This window comes from Corvus kubaryi, unplaced genomic scaffold, assembly GCF_017639235.1.
Source record: "Corvus kubaryi isolate FWS band 111438036 unplaced genomic scaffold, C.kubaryi_AGA036_p1.0 74, whole genome shotgun sequence".
Classification (NCBI taxonomy): Eukaryota; Metazoa; Chordata; class Aves; order Passeriformes; family Corvidae; genus Corvus; species Corvus kubaryi.
Genome location: NW_024582061.1, coordinates 6,125,204 through 6,150,978, shown reverse-complemented (window position 1 = coordinate 6,150,978; position 25,775 = coordinate 6,125,204). Strand labels below are relative to the sequence as shown.

The window sequence follows — 25,775 nt, the reverse complement described above, 5'->3', positions numbered from 1 at the left end:
TTTGGGGTGGTAAAACAAAACATCTCTAGTTGACTTCAACTGTTTCTAGTAATTTTAAAATTGACTAATGATTTTGGTTTTATAGAAACATCAACTTGTAATAAAGATTAGTCCTTCAGGATATTATTTTTCATGAAGCAAGTGTGTTATGAAATGGGGAAATATTTCATTTTGCTTTGTGTGTTTTTAGAGGTGTTTGGTTTTGATGTTAATGGTATGAAAATGTTCACAGGAAATGTGAGTCTGAGAAATTCAGCCAGCTTAAATGACAGGTAAAAATTCAACTTTTTCCTATCACAGAAGCCTACCCTGGGTATTGGGGTACATTCTAGACCATTCTCTTTGTGAACCCAAAGATTTTTAAATCCTTTATGCAGCTCTCCCAAAGTGGTATAGATAGCCAGAGAGGGAGAGAAATCTTTCTTCACAGCCTACACAAGGCTGGGACACTCTCCAGGGAGAGAGTGAGCTCCCTGGAATCACCCAGTATCATAATGATGGCTGTTATGGAGCCCTCAGAGATTATTTTCCATCACCTTTCCTGACTTCTCGAAGCTGCCTTGGCTTTAGGAGCTGTTTCTGCCCACTTCTTCCTCAGTGAGTGATAGGTATTAGAAAGATTTGCTCTCTCCTGTTAAACTCCACATAATCAGTGTTCTACTATGCCTGATTGTTCTGAAGCTTTAAATTTATTTGGTTCGTGGATTTTTTAAGGAAAAAAAATATATAAAGAATATAAGCTTCATGCTGAGCATATCAGGGATCAGTACAGATTCTTAGCCTTATATTTTTGTCCAAGATCAACCACCCATCTTACTGGCATTTAGTTTGTCCCAGAGATAGTGATAAGGATTCAATTTATCACCTAATAATTGTAGTTTAGAAGTTCTTAATAGGTCACTGTTACTGGTAACGTGAACATATTTTGTTTTCTCAGTTAAGAATAATGAAAATGGGTGTTGTTAGTAAAGGTAGAAGAGGTAAGTGCAGTAGTCAGAATTTGTTGCTTGGGTGTGAGGGGAAAAAAGCAGTTGTTTAATAATACTGAAGATAAATTGGAAAACCTGTAAAAGAGGCCTTGGATTTTGTTCCTTTAAAGGGAAGTGTTCCAAAAGCAGGCTGGCCATCTGTGTAGAGAGTAGTATTTAGGTCAGTGGGTCTGTGCTGTCCTGCTTTGCTCCAGGACGAAAGGATCTGTTGTGCTGAAGGCATTCTTGTCTTGGAACCATGTAGGTTGCTGTTTAGTAAGTACTCTTTTATGAATATTCATCAAGACTGATTGTACTTCAATAGCTTAATCAGTAATTACAGGATGCTGTGACCTGGGCAGATTAAAACTACTCCTTTTAAATAAACAGTTCCTTTGGATTTGTTAGCGTTTTTTGTTTGTTTTGTAATTGTGTTAATAACAGAAATATAAAATGAAACTTCTAGGGAAACTCATCGTAAAAATATTTCAGACATCTACCACTGTGTCCTTATAGTATTTATCATGTAATTTCTTTTAATATATTTTTAACATCCCTAATTTGAATGTGATGTGTATTTGAAATAACTAAATTGACTTGCTGTTGCAGATGTCCAAATGTTGTCACTTATTTGTCAAGTATTTATTGGTTCTTTGTTTCCACTGCTTTTTTTTGGAACTTCCTGTGGGACTTAATGAGTTAAAGAGCTTTCTAAAATAAAACAGGGGCTGACTTTGTGTTGTCTGATGTGATAGAGAGAGGATTAGTGGAAGACCAGGCAAGCTGTTGTTCGAGTATTATCCTATTTTTATTTAACTCTCCAGAGCTGTATTCCAACACCAAATGAAAACCTAGAGGGTCATTTTTCTGGTGTGAGATGTGTTTACATCCAAGAGGAAAAAGAAAGTATGCATTTTATTATTGTTCTTGCACATTTCTACATTTTTACAAACAGCACAGATGCTAAAAAAAGAGAGAAAGCTCACAAGAAAGCGTCCCGTTTTTCTTCTTCTGCATTTTCAAAGTACTCCTCTTGGTTTTTGCTCCCTGCTAGAAGCAGGAGATGCTCACTTCCTTAATTGACATCTCTTAATCTCTCATCTGTGCTCACTGGCACGTGAAGCCTAAAGGAGTTCCTACATTTGCTGAAACAGAATTAATTCTGGCTCTTTGCCTAAACATCAGCTGGATGATTCTTTGTGATAGCTCTGTGTTGGGGCAGCAAAACAGTGTAATAGTGCTTATGTTCCTTGAGACTGTTCTCCTTTCCCCGTAGGTTGCTAGGATTTCTTTGGCTTGTGACTTCTCTTCTGTCCTTTCCAGAAACAACAGTTTTCCTTAAGAGGAGAATTGTGAAGGGAACTTGACTAGTTTTTGAGACATTTCCAACTTCCATGGCAGATGTTCTGTGTAATTGTGGATTTTATGTCAGAAATACGATTATAGCAAACTGCCATTTTTTGGATATCCAGCTTGATTAAAAAACATAGCTCACAACATATTTTTTAATGTTAATTTAGTTTGAGCTACAGTATTTTGATCTGCTGACATATGGCACAGCTGGTGATTTTGCAGCAGGATGTCTGAGGTGCTGGGAGGATTTAAGTGCAGAGGTTGTGTAAGGGGAGAGCTGTTTTATATTGCCTTGGTGTGTTGGTTGGGTTGGTGAGATCATTCCAGCACTGTGGGAAGGTGGTGCACGCTTTGCTGGACTTGGAGCAGTGCAACCTTGGCTTTTTGTGTCAGAGACACAGAAGCCACACACAGATGACTTTTTGTCGCAGTGAGGATCAGAGTGGGTGCACAGTGATGCGGCTTTTGCTGGACACTGAGCCTTTATTCTCGTTGACAGATCAGTTCTCTGTGGATGGAAGCCCATGCATTGCGTGTGCAGTGCCCAGCCTCATGAATCCAATCACTAAGCCTGCCACCACCACTTCTTTCAACACTGCTGTGCCTGACATTCCAAGGAAACGCAAGGGAAGTGATTCTGATAACCAGTAAGTGAATCAAATCTCTGTCTCAACTGAAATTTGAGACGTTCATCTCTTATTTATGCAACACGGTCACTGTCTTTCCTTTTCCTCTTCCTTCCTCCTTTCTAATCCTCTTTCCTTTGTTGATTACCATTAAATTTACAATGTCTTCCAAATGTATTCTTTGACAGCCCCTAATTATTAAAAATAGAAAAAATAATCCTTAAATCCAAGGGATATATGTAGGATTCTGTAATGCCGTTTCCTGGCCTGAAGTGTCTGGATAATGTGTTTCTAATGCTGAAATTTCAATCCTGATTTTTTTTTTCCTCCTTCTTTGCCTACTAGTAAAGGCAAGTTCTTAAGTAGCTTGAAGTCTCCCAAGTACATACTAGAATTTTACCTGCAAGCAGGAGACAAGATTACTGGTCGTTTGATCTAGAACTGCTGCTTCAGTGACCAGAGCAGCCATTTCCTTAAATGTGGAGACAGACCCATGACTTAAAAATGGGGACTGTCCTCTTGTAGTGCTCAGTCTTTTTAAGTGGGTCATACTTGACTGCTGAGGTGACTCTCAACTGTTTTATCCTGTTCTGTAACTGCCAAACAGATGCCAGTTAACAAAAAAAAGGGATACAAAGTGCAGATGAAGTGCACTACAAATATCTCCAAACTAGCGTGGAAAAGCCATATTTAAAAAGGTGGGGAATAGGAGATTTACATGTATTTGTGATTATTAAAACAATTCTCTTTAATCACTGCTTCTTCCATATGTAGTCCGTTGATCTACAGAGTGTAAGCTGTACTGTGGGTGTTGATGTAATTGTCAACTTGGAGATTTAAGTGCATCATGTGGATAACTGAAAACTCCAGCAATATGTTAGTTTCTGGGGGAAAAAAAGAGTCTCCATTCTTTTCCAGTAGCACTTGGTGATTTTTACCTGTTCAGTAAAAGTGTTGGTTCCAGCAGTGTTTCCCTGAAGTTTGGATCTCTTTGATAAAAAAAATTAATGTCCAAGTTGAAAAATTAATTGAAAAAGTACTGGCTTATAAGAAGCAGTAATTAAATTCTAAGACTAATGCTCTTGCCGAAAAGAACCCATCAAGTAGAGTTACCATGAAAATTTTTCTGACTTTGTTTTTTTGGGTCTATCAAGTCATCTTGTTGTGCTTCAAACTCCATTTTGTTTACTTTATGACCTGTTTCTGCAGGGATACAGTTGAAGTTGATGGTGATCCTCAGAAAAGGTACTTTTTATGAATGAATCCATTTCTATTTTGAGTTCTGTGAACACATCACACTTTGCTGTTTGGCTCGATGAGCTGTGGGGTTCCTTGAGGAGTGCTTCATCCAAGGGCAGGTCTGTGTACAGCACAAGGTGATAAACATTCAGCTAAGGAACAGGATGGACAGGTCTGTCCAATGTTAAGGGTTCCTGATAGTTCTTTCTAAGATGATGCTCTGCTTCCAGCTTTACCAAACTCGTTAGTTTTGAAGTTTAGAATGGGAAGGAGTGAGAAGTACCAGTTCAATAGGAAGACTTAGTGAGGCGGAGGAAGGCTCTCTTATTCTTCCAGGACTGGTGAATGTTAACGTTTTTGTTTGGTTGTTTTAAGCTTTTAAAGTGCTTTTTAAATTAGAACTATAATAACTGTGTTAAAATAATGCTGTTACAAGGTGGCTATGCAGCGTCAGCAAACCCTTTGTGGAATATATGTGCCAGGATGGTTGTTAATTACATGATTATTTTGTTGCATTTTCTTTTTCTGTATCTGGATACCTTACTTGGGTAATATTTGTTTGTAAGTAGCCGTGCAGTGTTTTTATAGAATAGACTGTTGCACTTGGAGGGGACCTACGATGATCATCTGGTCCAACAGCCTGAGCACTTCAGAGCTGACCAAAGGTTAAGGCATGTTGTAAAGGGCATTGTCCAAATGCCTCTTAAACACTGACAGGCCTGGGGCATTGACCACCCCTCTAGGAAGCCTGTTCCACTGTTTTCCCACTCTCTTGGGAAACAAATGCTTCCTAATATCCAGTCTAGACCTCCCCTGCACAGCTTTAAAAACCATTCCTTGTGTCCTATCCTTGGATACCAGGGAGAAGAGCTCAGCACCTCCCTGTGCACTTCCCCTCCTCAGGAAGCTGCACAGAGCAAGGAGGTGGCTTCAGCCTCCTTTTCTCCAAACTAGATGAACCAGGAGTCCTTGGCCACTCCCCACAGGACATTCCTTCTATCCCTTTCATCAGCTTTGTTGCCTTCCTCTGAATTCATTCAGGGACCTTCACATCTTCACCAAACACCTTTTCGTATTTTGGGGCCCAGAAGTGCACACAATATTCCAGGTGGAGGCACACCAACGCTGAGCAGGATAATCACCTCTTTGCCCATCTGATGTTTGATGAGCCCAGGATGTGGTTTGCCCTCTGACTGCCTTGAACTGGGCCTGCTGTCAGCCAGCACCTCCAGGTCCCTTTCTGCAGGGGAGTCACTGTTTGGTACATGGCTTAAAGGGCAGAGTAAAAATCTTTCTTTGGGCTTAAAAGCGGTTGTTTCTTTGTGGATTTTTTCCATGGTGCTCATGATGGAAAGTGACTAAAAATCCTCCTTTTCTGCCTTTAAAACATTTGCTTCCATTTTAGAAGAAATGGGGAAGTATATTTAATGAATCAATTGAGAAAGTAGAGAAAAGGTGGTATTCTTTATTTTTTCTGATTAATACCCATTCTATCCTTTCTAGTACCAATTAAGTATACCCACATTATAGCCACCAAGTGGAATTTCACCCTCTGTTCATGTAGTCAAGGTAGTTTTAATTTAGCTATTCATATCAGCAACACCACAACTGTAGGACAGAGGCTATAAAAATCCATTGAAGGCTGGGACTGATTGCTTGAGCAGCAAATTTGTGCTAGATTTTTTCCCCAAGTGGAGCTCCTGAGGGAGAAGGAAAGTTAATTAATAGGGCACATGCTGCATTGCAGCTGGTCTGGCTCCTTGTTACCTCTTCTCATATGGTCAGAGAATGTAAATTCAGTTGGAATTCACAGTATATGGATATTTCAGGTAAGCTTCTTTTAAAATGGAAGGAAAATATTAGTTATTGATAATCTGTCTAAATCTGAAACAACTTCAATGAATAAAAATCTTGGGATGTTGTGAGTCAAACTTCCTCCCGTGTTTGGGTTTATCAGACTGTCTAGAAGATTGCTGGGTTCCAGTGAGATCCCAGATTCTGCACTGTGTGTTAATTTGGCTGCTGGATCCTCACTGGGGTCAGTGCTCAGTTACAGGTGGAAGCAGCTTTCCTAAAGCTGTAATCTCCAAGATCCTCCTGCTTCCATTTCCTCATGGGAGACAGCTGCTGCCTGCTTGGCCTCCCTCCTCTTGATCCTCATGGTACCAAGGCCACGCTCTGGAGTTCTTCACAAAGAGTGGTGAAGAGTGCAGTGGTCATAGGGAAAGAAAAGCTCATTGCCCTTGTTTGAATCATCCTTTATAGTTTCCTGTTGCAGAGTGTTTATTGTGCTACAGACACTTATGACTGTGTTTCATTTACAATTTTATTACTTTATGACTTTGCAGTCATTGCTGTAGGGTATGGGAAATAGCTTAGGTTTTTTGGATTGTTTTAAATGTTATTTAGGATTGTTTATTTTAAAATTTAACAATAAGATATTAGAAATAAAAGCATAAATAGATAATATCTCTTATAACATTTTAAACAAAAAAATAAAATCAAGCCTAGTCTTAAGTTATTTGAATATTCCAATAATGTTGTCTCCAGAATAAAAAAAGCCCCATAATTATGAAATATCCCTTTAATATGTTCACACAACTGTGAATATTGCAGTCTCTTTCTGTTATGCATCACTTGCTAGGTCAGTTACGGTTTAGGGATTTTGTGGGTTTGCTTTTGCTGGAGCCACAGTAAATTTGTAGCATTTTCTATCTTCTGGAATTTGTGGGAGGAAATAAGTGCCTAGTATTAAATACATAATGTAAAGCTCTGTATCTTGTTTTTTCTAGGAGTGAAGATGAAGAACATGTTAAAGTAAAAGATTTCAGGTACTAATTTGCAATAGAAATACTTTTTGCTAGTGAATACTGTGATTCACAATAGTAAAATATGAGTTTGTGGATAACGTTCAGTAAAACTATCCAATATTTAACAGTAAGCTTTTCCTTTCCCTTGCTAAATGTATGGTAATTTTTAAAATCCCCTTGAGGATTTTATTTCCTACTAATTTTAATAAAAGTTGCTGCAGGATATCTCAGAGGGTTTAGCAAAAACACAAGGTTGAAGTTTTTAATGTGAGAAGTAAATGCGGTACCCCCAAGTCATGTATAAGGAGCTGATTCTTCATCTATATGAATTTGAGAATTGTTTTTTTCTAGATTTGTTTTCTAGATTTTGATTTTTTCCTGCTTCTGGAGGTATTTAAAATTTATTCCACATGGAAATGGATTTGGCTAAAGCACGACAAAGATTTCTTCTTCTGGAACTTGTATAGGGAATTATTCAAGTTTTGCCATTGAACCTTGAATTCACATTAATTGAAATTCACATAGAGCACTTGCAGGATTTGAAATGTTGCGTGACCACAGTTCAGCCAAACAAATATTTCAAGTTACAAACAAGCCACATAGTAAAACCAGAGCTGTGCCATGATGTCGATTTAAAAATAAGGCTTTCATTTTGCATGTGAGCAGAGATGTCAAACCAGAAATACATAATCCACTCAGCATGCTGTCAGAAGTATTATTTATATAGTATGCTAGCTAGTAATTATGAAGTGTTCCTGTAATTGCAACAAAATTAAAGAAACTAAAATATTCCAAGATACATTTGCAGTTTCACTTCAAAATTATTTTTTCTTCACAGAGTATCCCAGATTGCTCTGTAAGATTGTTGTACATTGCTTTAATGGCTTTTATGTGGTATTGTTAATTTTTTTCCTTACTTTTTGGTGCATTAGTTGGAGGGAAAAAGAATCAGTACAAAGGTCTCTGGAGGTTTGCTTATCAGTTATCTCCTTCCAGTGTTTTTGTCTCAAGCTTGTTGGGAAACTTGCTTTTCTCCCTTCCCCTTTGTGGCTGAGGCAAGCAACAGAAGGCTTTTTGAATTATCCAGTCATCCCCTGAATTTCTGCACCCACCTGTTCAAGTTTTTTATAACTCCTTATTAACCCTCAGAGATGTGGAAGGTTGTTTCCTTTCCTGGAATGCTTGTATCTGTCTTCCTGAGGTTCACAGTTCAAGGAGCAAACACAGGATATTACTTGATTGTTCCTACCTGACATAAAGGAAGAGCTGGGTGAACCCATAGATCTGAGCATAACTCAAAAAATTAAATCTAAAAAAAGGCTTGAGAGAGAGAAAAGCTGAATGCTGGGCAGAATGACCCAGAACGAACTGTGTGGTGAAGGCATTCTTTTTTTTTTTGAAAAATAATAAAAATAGTAGGCAGGTAGATCTTTAACACTGTACTTTGTTCTTTCTCAACAGGCCAGGTGTAGTTAACTTTATTACCTTTAATAACTTTTGTTGCAGGAAAAGTTTTGGATATCAATTAACCAAAACTTATTCCTCATTTTGCATAACTGTACTACTGTGTCTGGCCTCAATCAGAAAGAAAAATCATCTGGGTTTTAATTGAGTGGCTGGCTTGTCTTCTGGGTAAGGAGGAAGAGAGTGAATTAAACTTCCCTTGATGTGCTGGAGGATATTAGAGGGGAGGAGATGGGCTGAAAAGCTGACATACTGCACTAGAAGGAAGCAAAGAAAAGGTGACCTGAGCTATAAATACACTTGTGCAGTGTATGTGCACTCATGTGCCCTAGAAGGAGTTTTCTGATGAAAACTGGCCAAGAAGAAAAGCTCTTTCAGTGGCTGAATTCTTGACAGGCTTACCAAGAGATGAAACCTGAGGCAGCCCAAAGGCTGAAAGTCTTTGTACCACCCTACCAGGACAGGGAAAGCTTTCTGAGATACTTCTGGTAAATTACATGAGGCACAGCTTTTTCTTTCAGTTTCCACTCCATCTCTTAGAAGCATGTGTAAAAGTAATGTTTATTGCTGTGGGTTTTTTTAAAAGGCAGCAGAATGAACACCCCATCTTAGGGGACAGGCAGAGGTAGGAGTAGGGAGCAGGAATGTCTTCCAGTGATTCCCAATGACATCAGGAGTTCTCTGGGATACACTGAGGTGTCCAAGTCATCACTTGCATGGCAAAGGTTACAAGAAGGGTTGAACTTTTATAAGTCTTCATAACCTCTTGTTCCTGCCAAATATAATCAAATTGTTGCTTGTGATATCTTTTCTCCTCAGCATTTCACGTCATTATTGGGACCATTTCATCTTTGTTGAAGTGAATCCAATTCAATTGTCCAATGCAAGCAGCGTATGAAAAACTGTTTCAGTGCAGTAGTACCTGTGATAGTTCCATTCTCAAAACTGAATTGAATGTCGTGGTGAAAATCTTCCCCATAATCTTCCTTAAAAAATAATTTTTCTTCTTAGAGAGGCTCACAGTCAAACAGAGAAAAGAAGAAGAGACAAAATGAATAATTTGATAGAGGAGTTGTCGGCCATGATACCACAGTGCAATCCCATGGCCCGAAAGCTGGACAAACTCACAGTGCTACGGATGGCTGTGCAGCACTTGAAGTCTTTAAAAGGTGAGTTTTGGGAAACTTCATCCTGTAAATCCTTGTTCTAGTCAGAGTGTGTATCTTCCTGGATTTTAAATAAATCAAGAGTATTTTATTTTACATTTCCTTACTGTATTTAATTCCGAGTCTGCTCCTCATTTACATGTACATGTCTGTAGCTGTCAGAACTTAATTTTAAATTTTTGCTTAGTATAACAGGAAAAAAAGCCACCCTTCAGTGTCTGATATTTTCTGTCTGCTCAGGGCATGCCTTGCTCTTGGGTCACTCCTTGATTCTTTTTAGAAAGCACAGGAGTCAAAAGGAAAGCTGCAGGACAGAATATACTTTAACAAAATGGTCAATGAGTTTGATTACATTAAAGTCTTAAATACCCTCACGTATTAGAGAGTACCAAGAAACAGAAACTTCTGATAGCCTCAGTCAGCTAGCAGAGTTAATCATGGATCTTAGGGAATGGGTTAGTGTGGGGATCAACCCAGGAAATACTCTTTGCTCTCCTTTAGCTATTGCTAGGTTTTGGACGTTTTTTTCCTCTCCTGCCAAAAATACATCCACATACAAGTTGCATATTGCATAGTCCATCAGCTGCACACAATATTTGGGGGTTTTGACACCGCTGTTTGAGAATAATAATTTGGTCAACTCCAAGCAAAGATCAAAGACCCTCTGCATTGCAAAACCAACTGATTATAAATAAATAGATCTGATGAGAACCCAGTTAGTTTTGGGTCAAAGAAGTGTAGAAAATGAATTATGTTGCTACCTTGACAGTAACAAAACCATAGAATGGCTCAAGTGTGATGGGTTTTGAGGGTTTTCTAAAGGCTCAAGCAGACTGAGAGTTTTGCATGAAGGAATGATGTGACAGACCAGCAGGGCAGTAACTGCACTTGCAGTTTAAACAAGAAATCTTCAGCTCAAGCATTTGTATTTTAACAATAGGATGTGAAAACTGGACTTCGCCCAGCACAGTTACATTTACTTCAAAACAAATGGTTTAAGGGAATACAAGCTACTATGTGGAGTTATAGTGAATGCTGAAATTGCCTGAAATGTTCACCTGCTGCTTACAGCAAAAAATGTAACGAGGAAAAAATTATAAAAATTTATTGGATAAAAATGTAATGGACAAAAATTATTTTAGAATACTTGCCATGGGTGCTAGAACAGTACATGCAGTGAGTCAGCCTCACTATATTTAGTGAGACATTTGATTTAACTACAATAGTCTGGTTTTTTGATTGTTGGCCTTGTAATATTAATGAAGCATTATTAATGCCAAAAGATAATTGATAATATTGGAATTATTCAGTTTCAGCAAAGAGAATTTAGTTCAGAGGTCTGAAATATACCTGCGAAATGTTTCTAGAAAATTCAGTTCTCATAATACCATTTCTCTAGCAGTACATTAATGATATCTGAACAGAAGTTTCCTTGGTTTCTGTTAAGTAAAGGGCAAGAAAAAAAAATGGTTATGTGTCTGTTTTCATTACCAGTGTATGTTTGAGATTTGTTTTGTTTTTATGATTTCCAGAACCTTGAATTATTTTTTTAATTCAGCTGTTGGGGTCACAGAGAAAAGTTCTGAAAGACATAACAAGTATAACTCTGCTAAAAGTGAATTTAAAATGTTACTTGTGACGTGATCTCTATGAATAATCCATTTCCCAGGTTCTAGTAGCTCCTACTCAGAAGTCCGGTATAAACCTTCATTTTTGAAGGATGATGAACTGCGACAGTTAATCCTTAGGGTGAGTGGAAGGAAACTCTCAGATAAATCATGTCCTTATTAAAGCTTGAGTTTTTAGTTGGACCGTGCTTTTTCTCCCATCTTTTCCTTTAGGCAGGTGTTTTGTTGTACAGGTTTATAAACTCTGTGCACTACCCAGGCTTTCAGGAAGGTGTGCAGAGATGGTTTGGGAGCATGGCAGGCAGCAGCCCTGGAAGGGACAATAATCTATGTACAGGCTGCCTGTTTAATACATCCATTATTGAAATCTTCATGCAACTGCAGAAAATGCTGCCAATTATGCATAAACATCCTTGTAGTTGTTGGCTCTCCTTCATGTACATTTTTAAAGATGTACTTCAAAAAAGGTGCAGAAAATACCTGGAGTAAAATCTTTCCTCTTGTTTGCACACTTCACCATAAACCCACATAACCTCATTCACAGCTAGGTTTGTGATTTTTTTCCTTTGCTGCAATAATGCTTTGCCAAGATCTGTGAATGGCTCCCAAAAGAAGCCGTTTTTCAGCTGGACTTTTGCCAAAGCTGTGTTTAAGAAACTTCAGCTGTGTGTGGTTGAAGGCATCATTTAGTCCTTGCAATCTTAATTGCCTTTTTTATAGAATCACAGAATGACCTGAGTTGGAAGGGACTTCAAACACCATCCAGTTCCACCCCCTGCCATGGGCAGGGACACCTTCCACTATCCCAGCTTGCTCAGAGCCCCATCCAGCCTGGCCTTGGACACTGCCAGGGATGGGGCAGCCACAGCTTCTCTGGGCAACCTGTGCCAGGGCCTTCCCACCCTCACAGGGAACTATTTCTTTCTAATACCTAATCCAAATCTGCTCTCTGTCAGTGTGAAGCCATTTCCTCTTGTCCCTTTCCAGCTTTCTTGTATTTAATTTTAAAGAAGCAAGTTTAGAAATGTGCTTCCTTGTAGTCATTAATATTCATTGTTTATTTTATGTGTGTTTTTAAAGACAGTATCTTTATATTTTCAGGCTGCAGATGGATTCCTGTTTGTGGTTGGATGCAACAGAGGAAAAATTCTGTTTGTCTCTGAATCAGTTTGCAAAATACTTAATTATGATCAGGTGGTTATTGTTGTTTCTTGTTCGCTTTTACCTTGCATTTTCTTAGAAATTTTAAAACTTCTATATTTTATTCTATATTACATCAAACCAGTCTTTGTGTATCATTTCTTGGAATTTCTTTGATTTAACCTTATTCAGAGCAAAGCTGAATGTGGTGTAAGAAAATATGGGCAAATACAGTCAGTGTTCCCAACCTGAGGAACAGCGCCAGATTTCAACTGATCATCGTCAAGAAAACTGCCAGTCTGAGAGGAAGGAATAATTCAAAGATGTCCTAATTTCTGTGTGCAAGAGGTTTTCTTTCACATAGTGAAGTGATTTTGGGGTTTTTTTTTTAGGCCAAGGAAAATGGGTAGTTCAGCAGTGGAAGTTAATTAAAGCTATCCTTGGTGATGCCTTTATGCTCAGGTGCACCACATAACACATCATCCACAATAACTATCTGAGTGTGTACCCTTAACCTGAAAGAAACTGAATGGGAGCCAGCTTAGCCTGTAGAATAAGGGAAATAAGAAAAATAGAAGTACTTTCCATTAGCTGACGTTTAACAGCATGGGCAATTACCACAAATAATCAAGGGATGATAATTTGTTCCTGTATCAATGACTTCTGTTTCACAAACAGAGGCTAAAACAGTTAGTGCTGCCATCTGTCTACTTTTGTAACTTTGAAACCATTTGTGCTATCTTCATTTTCTTTATAAATGTACAGATAACCAATCTGGACTCTTTCATAGATTTATTTTTATCTCTTTTTTTTTTTTTTTAAGTGCAAAACTATCTTTTTTAATTAAAGGGAAATGAATCATCCTAGGGGAATAAGCATAAAGCAGAGTTAATTTTTTTTTTAACTTCTACACTGATTTTGCTCAAGAACTAAAAGTGCATTTCTAGAGTCACTCATGTTACACATACCTAGTTCCAGACCCTTAAGATCTCCTTCATTCCAGAGGAGATTCAGAGGACTGACTTTAATAAAACAATGGATTTACTAGCTTATTTGGGAATTGTTCTAGGTTCTGAATCCCATGCTGCAGCTTAATCTGGTTTGTTACACCTGGATGTTTTGGTAAGGCTGCTGTTAGCCTGTCTCAGCAGCACTCAGCATTTTCCCTTTGCATTAGGATTAGATGGGGACTGGGAAAAGGCAAGAGGCAAGGTGTTTATCCTGAGTTTGAGTCTAGAGCTTGTCAACACAGCTCCTTTCTAGCCTTTGATTTGGCTGCTGTGCTGAAGGTAAGCAGTGGAAAACCCAAACCAGCCCACTTGTGTGAGAATTCCTTCCTGTTCCAAAAGAAAGTGGTGCAGCAGGTCAGTTACTTGGGATAAGCAGAGTGAGCAGGTAGAATGCATCCCAGCTGGAGACATCTCTGTAAAAATCCTCTACTAAGGAGTGCTATAGTGAGCTGACCCCTCCTTCCAGCCTGCTCCTGGCTCAATGGTGCCAGTTTGTCCAACCAAAGTAGAGCTCAGAGTCATTAGACAGTTGAATATTTCATCTTACTTCCTATTTCTTCCCTCCTTCCCCAATAATCTGAGAGTTACTTTGTGCATAACCTTCTTTGGCTAGGATCAGGAATTGCATTATTTACATAAATAAAGCATTTGGTTGTACAGAACTTGTTTAATCTCCAACGAAATCTGCTGTTTTTCAAAGGGACGTAGCAAGCTATGTTTTTACTACCCTTTTTAATAAAAATTATATTAAGCAATGACAAATGAAATGTAAATCAAAATATTGATGTTTGGAGTAACTGTGGTATTGACTTTTTTCCTGAGATAAGTAATGTGTGGGGTCCTGTTCCAAAATGGTGTGGTTCTCATCTCTTTTGGGTTTTGTTGTTGTTTTTTTTTTTTTTAATAGGCCAGTTTAATTGGACAAAGTTTATTTGACTACTTACATCCAAAAGATGTTGCAAAAGTTAAGGAGCAACTTTCTTCATCGGATGTCTCGCCTAGGGAAAAGCTTGTAGATGGAAAAAGTAAGTCAGAGCTGAACGTGCTCAGATTTTTTCAAGAGTTGTTAATAAATTTAATTATTAGTCAGGATGTATTCAGGTGTTTGTATGGATGTATGGATGAACAAACCTGAGGTATTTCTATGAAACAAACATTTGAATGCGTATCTGCTGCTTAAAATGCATTTAGAATTGAAAAGCTAGCCCAGAAGATATCTGATTTAGATGATAAGAATTACTGAAATTCTGTTAAATTACTGAAATCACTGTTAAGCATTTACCAAGATGTGGTCTGACATTCTTCCTACCAGCATACTACTTTTTTTTCTTGTATTTGCTAGGTCTTGTCAATACAAAAGACCTGATGTAGTCGAACATGGGATAAAATACTTCAGTATCAAGAATCACTGTCTTCTCTGAAAATGCTAAGTGTCAATCCCAATGTAACCAAACCTTCTTTTGTTTACAGTTGTTTCTAATAAGAAAGCATTATGTACTGTGCAGCTAGTGGCTGTTTTGTAGCTGGCTTTTACAAGCATCTTTGCAGTTCTTCCTTGTACCAAATACAAGTTGAAAGCTGATAAAGCATATGTAGTAAAATACTATTCAGAATATCAAGAAGGGTTTAAAAGTAGTTTAGTAGTTCTTTCTAATTTTGAAATCTGTGTCAATCATGTTTTCTTTGCCCTATTTAAACTATTAGACTTTTCTAATTGCAAGGACAAAATTTAGGCAGCTAAAAAGGAGAATGTACTTGGGAGGTAAATGAAGAAAGCATCTTGTTTTCTGAAGTTTTATTGCTTGATTTTGGTTTTTTTAAACTACTTTACTAAATCTTTGTAAGCTGGCTTGCAAGTACACACAGATTTCCAAGCTGGACCAGCTCGGCTGAACTCTGGTGCTCGACGTTCCTTCTTCTGTCGGATAAAGTGTAGCAGGACCACAGTCAAAGAGGAGAAGGAGTGTTTGCCCAACCCAAAGAAGAAAGGTATTCAAAGAGTGTAGATGAAGTGGGGGCTTTCTCTCTTGAAACTTGTTTAAATTCCGAGTCAGTAATGGCCTTCTAGTTCTGACTGATCTCACCAAGTAGCCATAGAGCAGTGTAAATGTGAACCAGGGACACCTTTTGAAAAACAGTCTAATTGTACTCTTTCTCCTCCCTGTGGCCTCCTGGAAAGAGGGAGGAAGGAACCTGAGGTACAGTGGCTCTATAGGAGCATGTGGTCTGTTGTGGTCAAATTTTAGAAGGCACAGGGAAATATTTGAAAGAACTGGAGCAGATCAGAAGAATTAAACTAAATAACTTATGTCTTGAAGATAACTGAGTGAATAAGGCCTGCAAACTCTACTATTTTGAAGGAAAAAAAGCAAGTAAACCAACTTTATTTTCTGATATACTTTTTGTGTTGTGTGTATTTAAAAGTATGAGTTTTCCTGTTTTTCCCCTTTTCATAATAAATTTAATTTATCAGTGTAATTCCATTCATTTTCCCAGTAATTTTAATTTAGTTCATACATTGGTATGCCTGTAGAGCAGTATAATCTCGTCAAGTTTTCAGTGAAAATTTAAATTTCAATTTTAAAATGCAATTTCCAGCTTTTGTTTTAATTCCCTAGTATTGATTTTTGCAAAGGTGTGCTGAAATTGTTTGATCCTGAAAAGATCCTCCAAGTTCTGTTTTTCAATGTAACCTGTTACTGTTGAGAGACACCACAAATTTTAAGAGGCCCATGATTGTAAGTAAGTAGAATGTGGTATCCCTTGATGTGTCAGATAACTCAGTGAGATAAGAATTTAACTTCTGTAAATGTTTCTTGGGAAAGCAGTTTTGAGGGAAGGCACCTGAGAAACTGTGACAAAATCATCGTGGGATGACTCGGCTTCTCATTTTGCAGAGTTGATCTGTGTTTTTTGTAGTAGAGAGGAAAATGAAACCTATGGAAAGCATCCTGTTCAGCATACAGATGTCAAGAATGCTTTGGCCTTTTTTAGGAAAGGCAGCTGCTGTAGGACACATAATGTCAAACCTTGATGCTTATAGGGTGTTTGCATGTTATTTAAGGAGCAGAAAGGGATGAATGACAGTGTATGCTGGAATTTAAGATATTTAAAATATTTGTCTTCCCATAAAACTTCAGAAGCCTGAGGTAAATAGAAAATAAGCTGGATTGCTTTGGGTTGTTCTTGACTGATTCTTTCAGCAACTGCAGTGAGCATTTATTCAGATCATTGTGCTCACCAAAGGTAAATTGATTTGGAAGCTACAGAGGGCCTCAGCTTAATTTTAATTCACAATCCATATGAAACCATATAAAGACAAAGAGATCTGTGGGTTATTGCTTTCTTTTCTGTCTAACTTGTGTTTGAACTGCCAACACCCATAACTCATCTTCCTAAATCTTACATAGGTTTAGAAGCTCTCTCTGCAGGTAAGCCCAAATTGAATAGAACACAATTTGTTTTAAAAAACTCTGTAAAATTATGTATAGCTTTGTACAGGTGGTATAGGTAAGCATGAAATGTAGTTGATGGTCTCATGGCCAACAGAATAAAATAAGTAGTTTGATTTACTCTTTGAACAATAACTGCTTCTTATTTAATTTCTTTCTATTAGATCACAGAAAATACTGCACCATTCACTGTACTGGGTATTTGAAGAACTGGCCTCCTAATGAGGTGGGAGTGGAAGAGGAAAATGATGTAGAAAAGGACAGTAGTAACTTTAACTGTCTTGTTGCAATTGGGAGGTTACACCCTTATATTGTTCCACAAAAGAGTGGAGAGATAAAAGTCAAAGCAACAGAATTTGTTACACGATTTGCCATGGATGGAAAATTTGTTTATGTAGATCAGCGGTAAGCGTTTTGTTCTTTAATGAAGAGAAATGACAACATTGCTTCCATTTTCTGATCCTCTGTCAAAGCTGTAATTCTCAAAATTCTAATTTTCAGAATTTTTTTCTGCTCTACACAAGAAGCAGTTAACTCTTAATCTATGTGCACTTGGGCTTTGTTTTTTTGTCAAATAATATATAATGTATAGAAGTGTATTGTCCTATAGAAAATGGTGAGCTAGCAAGGTTAAAACAAGTTATAAAATGGACCCATTTATTCATAAAGAAAAATCTCAAGTTACAGCTTCATAGCTCTGCATATGACTGAAGTAATAAAACATTTAACCAAAAGTTACTGCTTCTGAGAGTCTTACCATTTGTAACAAATACATTCTATCTAAATGAGGCACCAAATTGTTTCATTAGAAGTGAGAACTCAGTTCCCATTTTCTGTACTTTCTGAACCAGACTTTTATTTGTTGTAGAGACCTAGTTACCACTCTGCATTTTGAATTTCATTGTCACTGGAAATGTTATTGCTTTCAGTCTTCTTTTCTTTCAACTAAAAATGTCAGTTTAAAACCAATTCCTTTGAGTGGAAGAGCAAAATTCAACTGCTGAGTTTTTTATTGACTCTTATGTGTGACCAGCACTCTGACTGGCCGAGGGAAGCCACTAAGCAGAAGTATTTTGTGTGTACACTTACTTTACCTTTGAATTGTCATTCATTGAAAGGAATAATTTGCCATGAAAAACACTTCCTGTTGTTTTAGAGCTGTACTAATGCTATATTTTTTCCCCCAAACATGAACCCAGGCATCTGTTTGTTTAAATGTTAATGTTCTGCTTTATCTGATACAGAAGAAAACAGCTTTGCATCCGCTGTAGTTCACGTTTTTATTTCTAACAGCGCAACAGCAATTTTAGGGTACCTGCCACAAGAGCTTCTAGGAACTTCTTGTTATGAGTACTGCCATCAAGATGATCACAATCACCTAGCTGAAAAACATAAAGAAGGTACAAAATAGTTGGTCTTCCCAGACTACTTACAGCTACATGTAACTGCAAGTGAAAACACTACAAACCCAAACTACCCAACCTCAGCATTGCCCTTTTTGATGCCTGTGTTAAGATGTGCCTGTGTAAGGCTTGTAATAAAAGCAGGGAGAAACTTCTGTTGTCTTGGCTCCTGGTGCAGGGTCTTAATTGTGGGGGAATAATGTCAGTGCATCTGCCAAACCCTCTGCTTCCATTCTTTATGAGGAAGAGGAAGGAATTCTGAAGAGCAGATGTGTGTGATAACGTAATTAAAGACACGAGTTAAGAAAGCTCACCAAGTCATGAGTCTCCTAGTGGTTTGCAGAAACTTAGTATTTGGTTTTAATGTAAGATTTATGACCCTGCTGAAACTATAATTTGATTTTAGAACAGGTCCCAGTTTGTTCTGGCATGTCATTCTGTGTCTGGCCAACAAAAACATTTTGGGTTTTATGGTGCTATAAAACATTTATTATTTTTAACGTTACCTTTCTAAGCTTAAATATGGTGATTATAAATTTCCTTTTCTTATCTAGTGTTGCAGAATAAAGAAAAAGTATTTACAAATTCCTACAAATTTAGAGCAAAAGATGGGACTTTTGTTACTTTAAAGAGTCAGTGGTTTAGTTTCATGAATCCTTGGACCAAAGAGCTGGAGTACATTGTATCAAACAACACGGTGGTATTGTAAGTAATTTATATGACTCTCTGTTTATTTTTTGTCATAACTACAGTTAGTACTAACAGAAAATAACGTGCTTAGGGAGCAGAACAAGGCTAGAAAACATCAACTCTGCACAGAAATGGGCTGAACAACCTGGACAAAGAGTTTTTTGATATTTACCAGCTATTTTTTTTTCAGGCCTAAGTTGTGGATTTGACTCTGAAAACTATGCTGCTTCCCAGTAGGAAAAAAATGAGGTGAAAGAGTTTCTTGTTAGAGGAAGAAGGGAAGGATCTTGAAGAAAAGTAGATTAGAATAAATGGAACTGTCAAGTTAATTCTGCTTGTCCTTCTGGTCTTTACAACCCTCTGTGTGTCAGTTGACCCAGTTCCAAGTGCTGCCCTATCCCGCAGGTGTCAGGAGGTGGAGAAGCACAACTGATAGATGGTGGGAAATGCAAGGCAGGACAGAAAGATCCTCTCCAAATTGATTGCAAGGGTGGAGCCTGTGGGACAGGAAATGCGTGTGTTTAATTGCCCTTTTTATTTGTAATTCTTTTTCATTCTCTGCACCTTGCAATGGGGCTGTAATCTGGATTGTTCCAGTGGTACTGAGGATCTTTGCCAATGACTGGGGTTTTGAGAGGGGACAGAGAGGATTTTATTTCCATGAAATAAAGTTGTTGAGGGGGCCTTTTGCGCATTCTGTGTCTGTTTCATGCCTTAAGTCAACATCACCCACCTCTTTTGCCCATGTCCTTTTTCCCCAAGGAGAGAGAGAAGAGTAGTTCAGACAGTCTGTGCTGGCCAGTAGCCCAAGGACACTGTTTTGCCCGTCCTGGAGATGTGGGCGGGCATTTGCAGCTGCAGAAGGGAAGGAGGGCAGCAGCTGCTGGCAGGAGGCAGACACTGACCTGTTCCTGTAGCAGTTGTTCCTGGTTACCTGATTTCCCTGCTAACAGTAAAAATGACAGCCCTCTTCCCTTGTCATGGAGCACAGCCAATCCTATTGGCTTTCCTTTTTACTTGGAGAGTACGTGGCAATTAGTATTTCACCCACTGCTCAGAAACATTGCAAAGGACTGAACATGCAAATATGTGAGGAATATCTTTATATTTCCCTAGTTCGAGGATGTTACCTTTGATTCTGTGTAAAGTATTATTGAAATTAAACATATGTTATGGATTTTGCTCTTGAAAAAAAACCTGCTGACTTTTTGTGGTTTGATTTGGGTTTATTTATTTCTTTAAATCTCAGAGGTCATAAGGAATCAACTGAAGAAGAGGTCCTCTACAGTTCCCACCCTGCAGAAGGCAAGTGTCACTTCTTACGGTTATCACAGCTGCATCTCCTGATCAGTCAGTTTAGATTTATCCAGTCTAGAGATTTTATTCTAGGTTGTGTGCAAGGAAGGATTAGGTTTTGTTTTAAGACTACTTCTGGTGACAGTTTCTAGTTACTTACAGAATCCTAATTGATATAAGTCACAGAAGTCTAAAAAGAAGTGTCTGTAACATAACTTTTAGTTTCTAGCAGCTTCTGTTAGAGCTGGGGTTTTGGTTGGTAGGATATTGTGCTTCTGTCACAGACCCTTCATATTTTGCCCAGTTTTCTGAACAAATGCAATTATGCTGAGTTTATCTATAAAATACAGGGCAATACTGATACAGGACATATTTTTTATTATTTTTCTGCTATGTATAGATTCTGCTTTCTGCATGCTGTTCTATCATCTTGCTGTGAAGTCTTTATTTTTGCTTTTCAAAATGTTTTTTCAATAACTCATTTCAGTTGGTGAGAAATCCAAGGGTTTTTTTAAACTCGTGTTCTTTGCAATGTCTGTGAGAGACACTGGAGGTGGCAGTGATTAAATATATTTCACTACTGGAGAACTACAGTTTTCACAAACAGATTATTCATTTTATATTGCAACACCCTCTGCCGTGAATCAGTATTAAAAGGAATTTCTGAATTATGAAAATACAAACTTACATAGTATGTATATATATATAAGTGTATCTAGAACAAGAGCTGCTTTAAAACAAATCCTTGCTCTGCAGTGAAACTGCTCTGGGTTAAGGTTTTGTTTGAGCTTTTTTTTTTTTATCTACAGATGCTGTAAAACAGTCTTTAGTAAGTGTACCTGGAATGTCCTCTGGAACAGTTCTTGGTGCTGGAAGTATAGGAACCGAAATTGCAAATGAAATATTAGAATTACAAAGGTAATAAATGCATATCATCATCATGAGGCTTTTAAGTAAAGACAGGGACAAGGGGTATGTGATTGTGTGAGGGTTGCTCCAGTTTCACTTTTATTGTATTATATGTATAACATTTTTTAGGTTGAGCAATAGCATTATGAGATACTATTGTAATCTAATGTCAGTCTCATGCCTGGCAGAGCACATCACTGTGCTGGTAATTCAACAGACAGAGAAAAGTGTGTTTAAGGAATTGTGCCCATGGCCTTTTCTGATCTCTTCTCTGTTTCCTGCTACCAAAACTCAGAGCAGGATAATTTAGAATCTTCTGGAGAATTTAAGACATCATTGTTTCAAATTAGCTGGCTCATGCTTTGTCACTGGGGAAGTTTGGTGGGTTCTGCAACACACAGTCTATTTTTCAGTATTTGATTAATGTGACCTGATGAATCAACTAAATATATGCAATTTTAGGTTGCATTCCTCACCCTCTGGAGAGTTAAGTCCGTCACATCTCCTGAGAAAATCACCATCTCCAGCTTTAACTATAAACTGCAGCGATGTGAGTATGCCCCTGCTTGTAAAAATCCAAAATTCAAAGGTTAATGTCAGCTCAAAGCCTGTGTTTGAGCCAGATTGCCCTGATTCGTTTTTGAGAGAGAATGTGCAAGGTATTGCACAGCCTGGCAGCTGTGAGAGTCTTTGAGTGATGTGGCTGCAGTTCCCACCTCATTTACACGGGCATCAGTTCAGGCTTAAGGGGCTGTTCTGAGGCTGCAGTCTCCACTCAGCAGGATCTGCTGAACTCCACCACTGTGCTCAGTGTGAGTGTGATTGAGGGGATGGTGCCTCTCCTGGATTTGGAGCTGAATTGAAACTCCTGCTAGAAAACCATCAGAGACTAAAGGTCACCTGTTGTGATTGTTGTGAAAGTTCTTGTTTTCTCTCGCTTGTCCTTTTAATCTTAACGTTTTTGAAGAGCCTTTTAAAAAAATCTGTGCTGTTTTGAAATTTTTAAGATTGTGACTTTGAAGGTATTTTATTGGTCTTCTAAAAGTCGATAGTTATGCTAATCTAGTAGTGCTTGTAAATATACTAGTGCTTGTAACACCACAAACTATAACTAACATAGTTATTGCCCATAGCAATGGAATAATTAACATCTCTTTTTACCTAAGTATGTGGTATGTTTTGCATTGGACACTGTATGAACAAACTTCCCCATCAGCTCTTCTTTGAATGTAAATTTTTTTCTTGTTAAAGACAGTTTTTCACTGCAATTCTCATTTCCTATGAAGAAACCCCACTATTCTGGTCTAGGAACTGCTTTGATTTCCCCTGGTTTTTTATGATCTGTTCTCCCCTGTTACCACAGATCTTCCTCCTTAAGAGTTGTTTGACATAAATATCCTGAACTCTCTAAATAATGTAATGTCTCATCATAAGGATAATTTTATCATATTCATTGAAGATTTTTCTTTATTCTGGGCTTTGGTATCCCATTTATTCCTAAAATACTTTTGGAAAGCATTTCACCTTTATTAATTCCCTGGTAGAATATACACAAGTCCGGCAATCCTGGGAATCTCTCCTGCTAAATTGCATGTATGTGTTAAATAAAACAAATATCAGGAAAAAAATTATCTTTTTTTTGGGTTAGGATGACTTCCATCTCTTTTGCTATGATTAATATAGTTTAATGCATATAGAACCTGGGAGGTATGAGGGCTTTTTTAATCTCTTAACTAGAATGTTTTGACAGGGACAAACATGATGTCACTGGGAATTTGTAGTTTATGATAGTAGATGGGGAAAGTGCAAACCAGTACATTCTGTGCTGGATTTATTTACTGAACAGTGAATTAGACCCTCAAGCAGTGCCACCACTGTGAAGTACCTTTGACAGCTGTGTAAGTCACAGCTTGTATTTAGACAAGTCCAGTGCTATATGAACTTCTAAAAAAGTTGTTTCTAAATGCAAAATATCTGCCTGATGATGCATATTTTTCACTTTCTCTATTTAGTTCTTAATAATTTGACAGCAGTCTATGAAGTTTCTGTAATGTAATATTTGTTACTAAATTTAGGATCTAATTCTGTCCTTTCTACAGATTCTGCTCTTTCAGGTGCCAAATAAAGAGTTGATTCAATTATGTCCTTCAGAAACAGAAGCTCTAGAGAATTCAGAACAAACCCAGGGTGCTATCCCATTTCCCAGTAATGAACCTCTCCTCAGTAAGATTCATTTCTCTTGGGGATATTCTGGGAGTTGCAGGGGCTGAAATTTCTGACCAGTGGTGTCATTTCTGAGTGCACCACTTTACAACCACGTCTAAATTGTAAAGAGATTTGTCTGTCTGTCTGTCTGAAGATGAGAGCACTCTGAAAATGGGTGTGTTACTGCTGCAAGGCAAACATCAAATTTAAATTTAATCAGTGAGGCAAGCTCATGACCAAAAACAACATCTGTAACTAAAGTTTACCATTACATTCTTGCAGGCCACACTTTTCATGAGGCACTTTATTGTTCTCTCTCCAGGATAGAGATGGGGAGGGAAAAGTAATTCAGTGCAATATTAGGGAACTGCTTGTAATTTGAGAATTACTGTCCTTTAGCACTTTGCCTCTTTCTTACCTGCAAGCTGGGAGCAAGGACTGCTCAAAATGGTTCAGAAAGAATTTTTTTTTTTTTCCTCTTGTTAAGTTTGTCTGGATACAGGATTCCCTGGCCCTGTAAGGGGAAAATGCCACTGCATTATGTTTAACAAAAAAAGGCAAACTGCTGTAAACGCATATCCTGTATTTCAGCTCTAAGAAACTTTTCCATCTCCCTCTTCTCCCTCATTTACCATTATTTGTTTATTTATAACCTGCAGTTTTCTTCCAGTTGAACTATGAGCCTTTAAAAAAAATTTAAAAACCCAGACCCTGACAACCCCAAACCAACTAACCAAAAAAGAAAAACACTGAAAAAGAAACACCAGAGGAAAAAAGCTAATCCTCTGATAAAAGTTTGGGAAAAAAGAATGAAAAACAACCCCAACAACATAGAACAAGGAGTAATGGCTTTAAACTAAAAGGGAGTCAAGTAAGGGGTTTTTTAACATAGAAATATTTGCCTTGACTTCAAAGGCAGGTGCTGCTTCAAATCAATTCTGTTTTGCAAGTTACCATGTTCTCCATGCTTCATAGTGTTCATACCTGCTTCAAACGTCCTGTTTTAATCACTCTGCAGGTGGCAATTCTCAGCTGGACTTCGATGCCATCTGTGAGAATGATGACACTGCAATGACAGCTCTGATGAATTACCTGGAGGCTGATGGAGGCCTGGGAGACCCAGCTGACCTCAGTGATATCCAGTGGGCTCTCTAGAGCTGCTTTGGGAGACAGGAATGTCAAACCCCTCATGCACAACAATGCTACATCCTCAGTACTGTATTCGAGTTTTGTAATGGTTCCTTTGAATTCAGACTTGCTGTCTCAAGATTTTTAAAGACTGAAGCCTTGTTCAGAGAGAGACATCTTCTGCTGCACCTATGGACAAATGCAATATTTTTTTCATGATGAGGAAACCTTGAAATTTTAATATTGAACCATCAATAACTGGAATGCTTAGAACACATTAGTATATTTTTGCTAAGAAGCTTTAACCAAAAGGTACTGTACAATGTACAGGATTACTTTTTCATAGTTTTAATACTTCAAACTTTTATTTATTGTTTTTGTTTCAAGTTGAAGAATATTGGTTATCCATGTTACTTTCTGTAGAACCTACTGTATGTAGTTACATGGTTTGAGAATATTTGTAACTATTAAATTTAATTGAGATAACGATTTGCACACACTACAGTTGTAAAATAAGGTATTGTAATTCTTAAATGATGGAGTTTGTGATTCCTTGCACTTCTCAGCAGTGCAGTTTTTGCAGTCAAAGGTGAAAATGAAGCCTACAGGTCTGGGAGCAGGGATTGGGGTTGGATCACACCCTAACAAACAGAAGAGAATGTTTTGAGTGAAACAGTCATTTTCCCAGTACACAAACATGAGAAGGGTGTAAGAAAAGAGCAACAAACTCTTAATTACTATTTTGTATTATTTGTAATGTATTATTAGAGAGGCAGTGCACAGAACCAGAGAAAAATAATGCTCTATTTGTAATAAAGCACTTTGGTCTTGTCCCAGGTTCTTTGCTAACTGGAGAAGTTTGGATGGATTGCCTTGGCTCCAGAGTGAGGCTTGCACTGTCTGTCAGTGAAAAAATGTTAAAATTCTAGAGCATCTTTTCTGTTTTTGGAGAGATTGGGAGAGTTTTCTACTGCTTGAGTGTGTGACTTTTTAAAATCTCTTTGTACTATAGCTCTGTAAGTAAATGCTATGCAGGATGATCTTTTGGGAACAGCTTTTGCAAGGATTGTATCCCAGTTACAGCAAATGACTCAAGAACATGGCACTTCAGAGGTTGCATTAGAACAACATGGCACTAATATAGCAAGTGGATCTTTTTATCTCTGGTAGTCAATGTTTAAACAAATTTTTGTATAGATTATATATCATAAAATTACAGATATTTTCCTGTTTTCTTCATGTTTGGGTTTGGTTTTTTTTTTTTTTAATTCAGGTAATGAAAGCATTT

General features: G+C 37.8%; 1 protein-coding gene across 6 annotated transcripts in view; it reads left to right on the top strand.

Annotated features, from left to right (window-relative positions):
• ARNTL2 (aryl hydrocarbon receptor nuclear translocator like 2) overlaps positions 1 to 25,726 on the top strand; it is a 30,975-nt gene extending 5,249 nt beyond the window's left edge. For 3 of the 6 annotated variants that reach the window (XM_042050834.1, XM_042050831.1, XM_042050835.1), the window contains exons 2-17: positions 2,821 to 2,968; positions 4,157 to 4,192; positions 6,979 to 7,017; positions 9,472 to 9,629; positions 11,296 to 11,375; positions 12,356 to 12,448; positions 14,312 to 14,429; positions 15,250 to 15,393; positions 17,021 to 17,261; positions 18,150 to 18,256; positions 18,814 to 18,964; positions 20,199 to 20,254; positions 21,055 to 21,163; positions 21,617 to 21,704; positions 23,269 to 23,377; positions 24,378 to 25,726. In XM_042050834.1, the coding sequence (XP_041906768.1) occupies positions 2,821 to 2,968; positions 4,157 to 4,192; positions 6,979 to 7,017; positions 9,472 to 9,629; positions 11,296 to 11,375; positions 12,356 to 12,448; positions 14,312 to 14,429; positions 15,250 to 15,393; positions 17,021 to 17,261; positions 18,150 to 18,256; positions 18,814 to 18,964; positions 20,199 to 20,254; positions 21,055 to 21,163; positions 21,617 to 21,704; positions 23,269 to 23,377; positions 24,378 to 24,514 (1,814 nt within the window). In that variant the 3' untranslated portion in view covers positions 24,515 to 25,726. Of the gene's footprint in view, positions 1 to 1,219; positions 1,245 to 2,820; positions 2,969 to 4,156; positions 4,193 to 6,978; positions 7,018 to 9,471; positions 9,630 to 11,295; positions 11,376 to 12,355; positions 12,449 to 14,311; positions 14,430 to 15,249; positions 15,394 to 17,020; positions 17,262 to 18,149; positions 18,257 to 18,813; positions 18,965 to 20,198; positions 20,255 to 21,054; positions 21,164 to 21,616; positions 21,705 to 23,268; positions 23,378 to 24,377 lie in introns of those variants that run through there. The other 3 variants (XM_042050836.1, XM_042050832.1, XM_042050833.1) reach the window with 3 other exon arrangements.
• Positions 25,727 to 25,775: the final 49 nt, after the last annotated feature.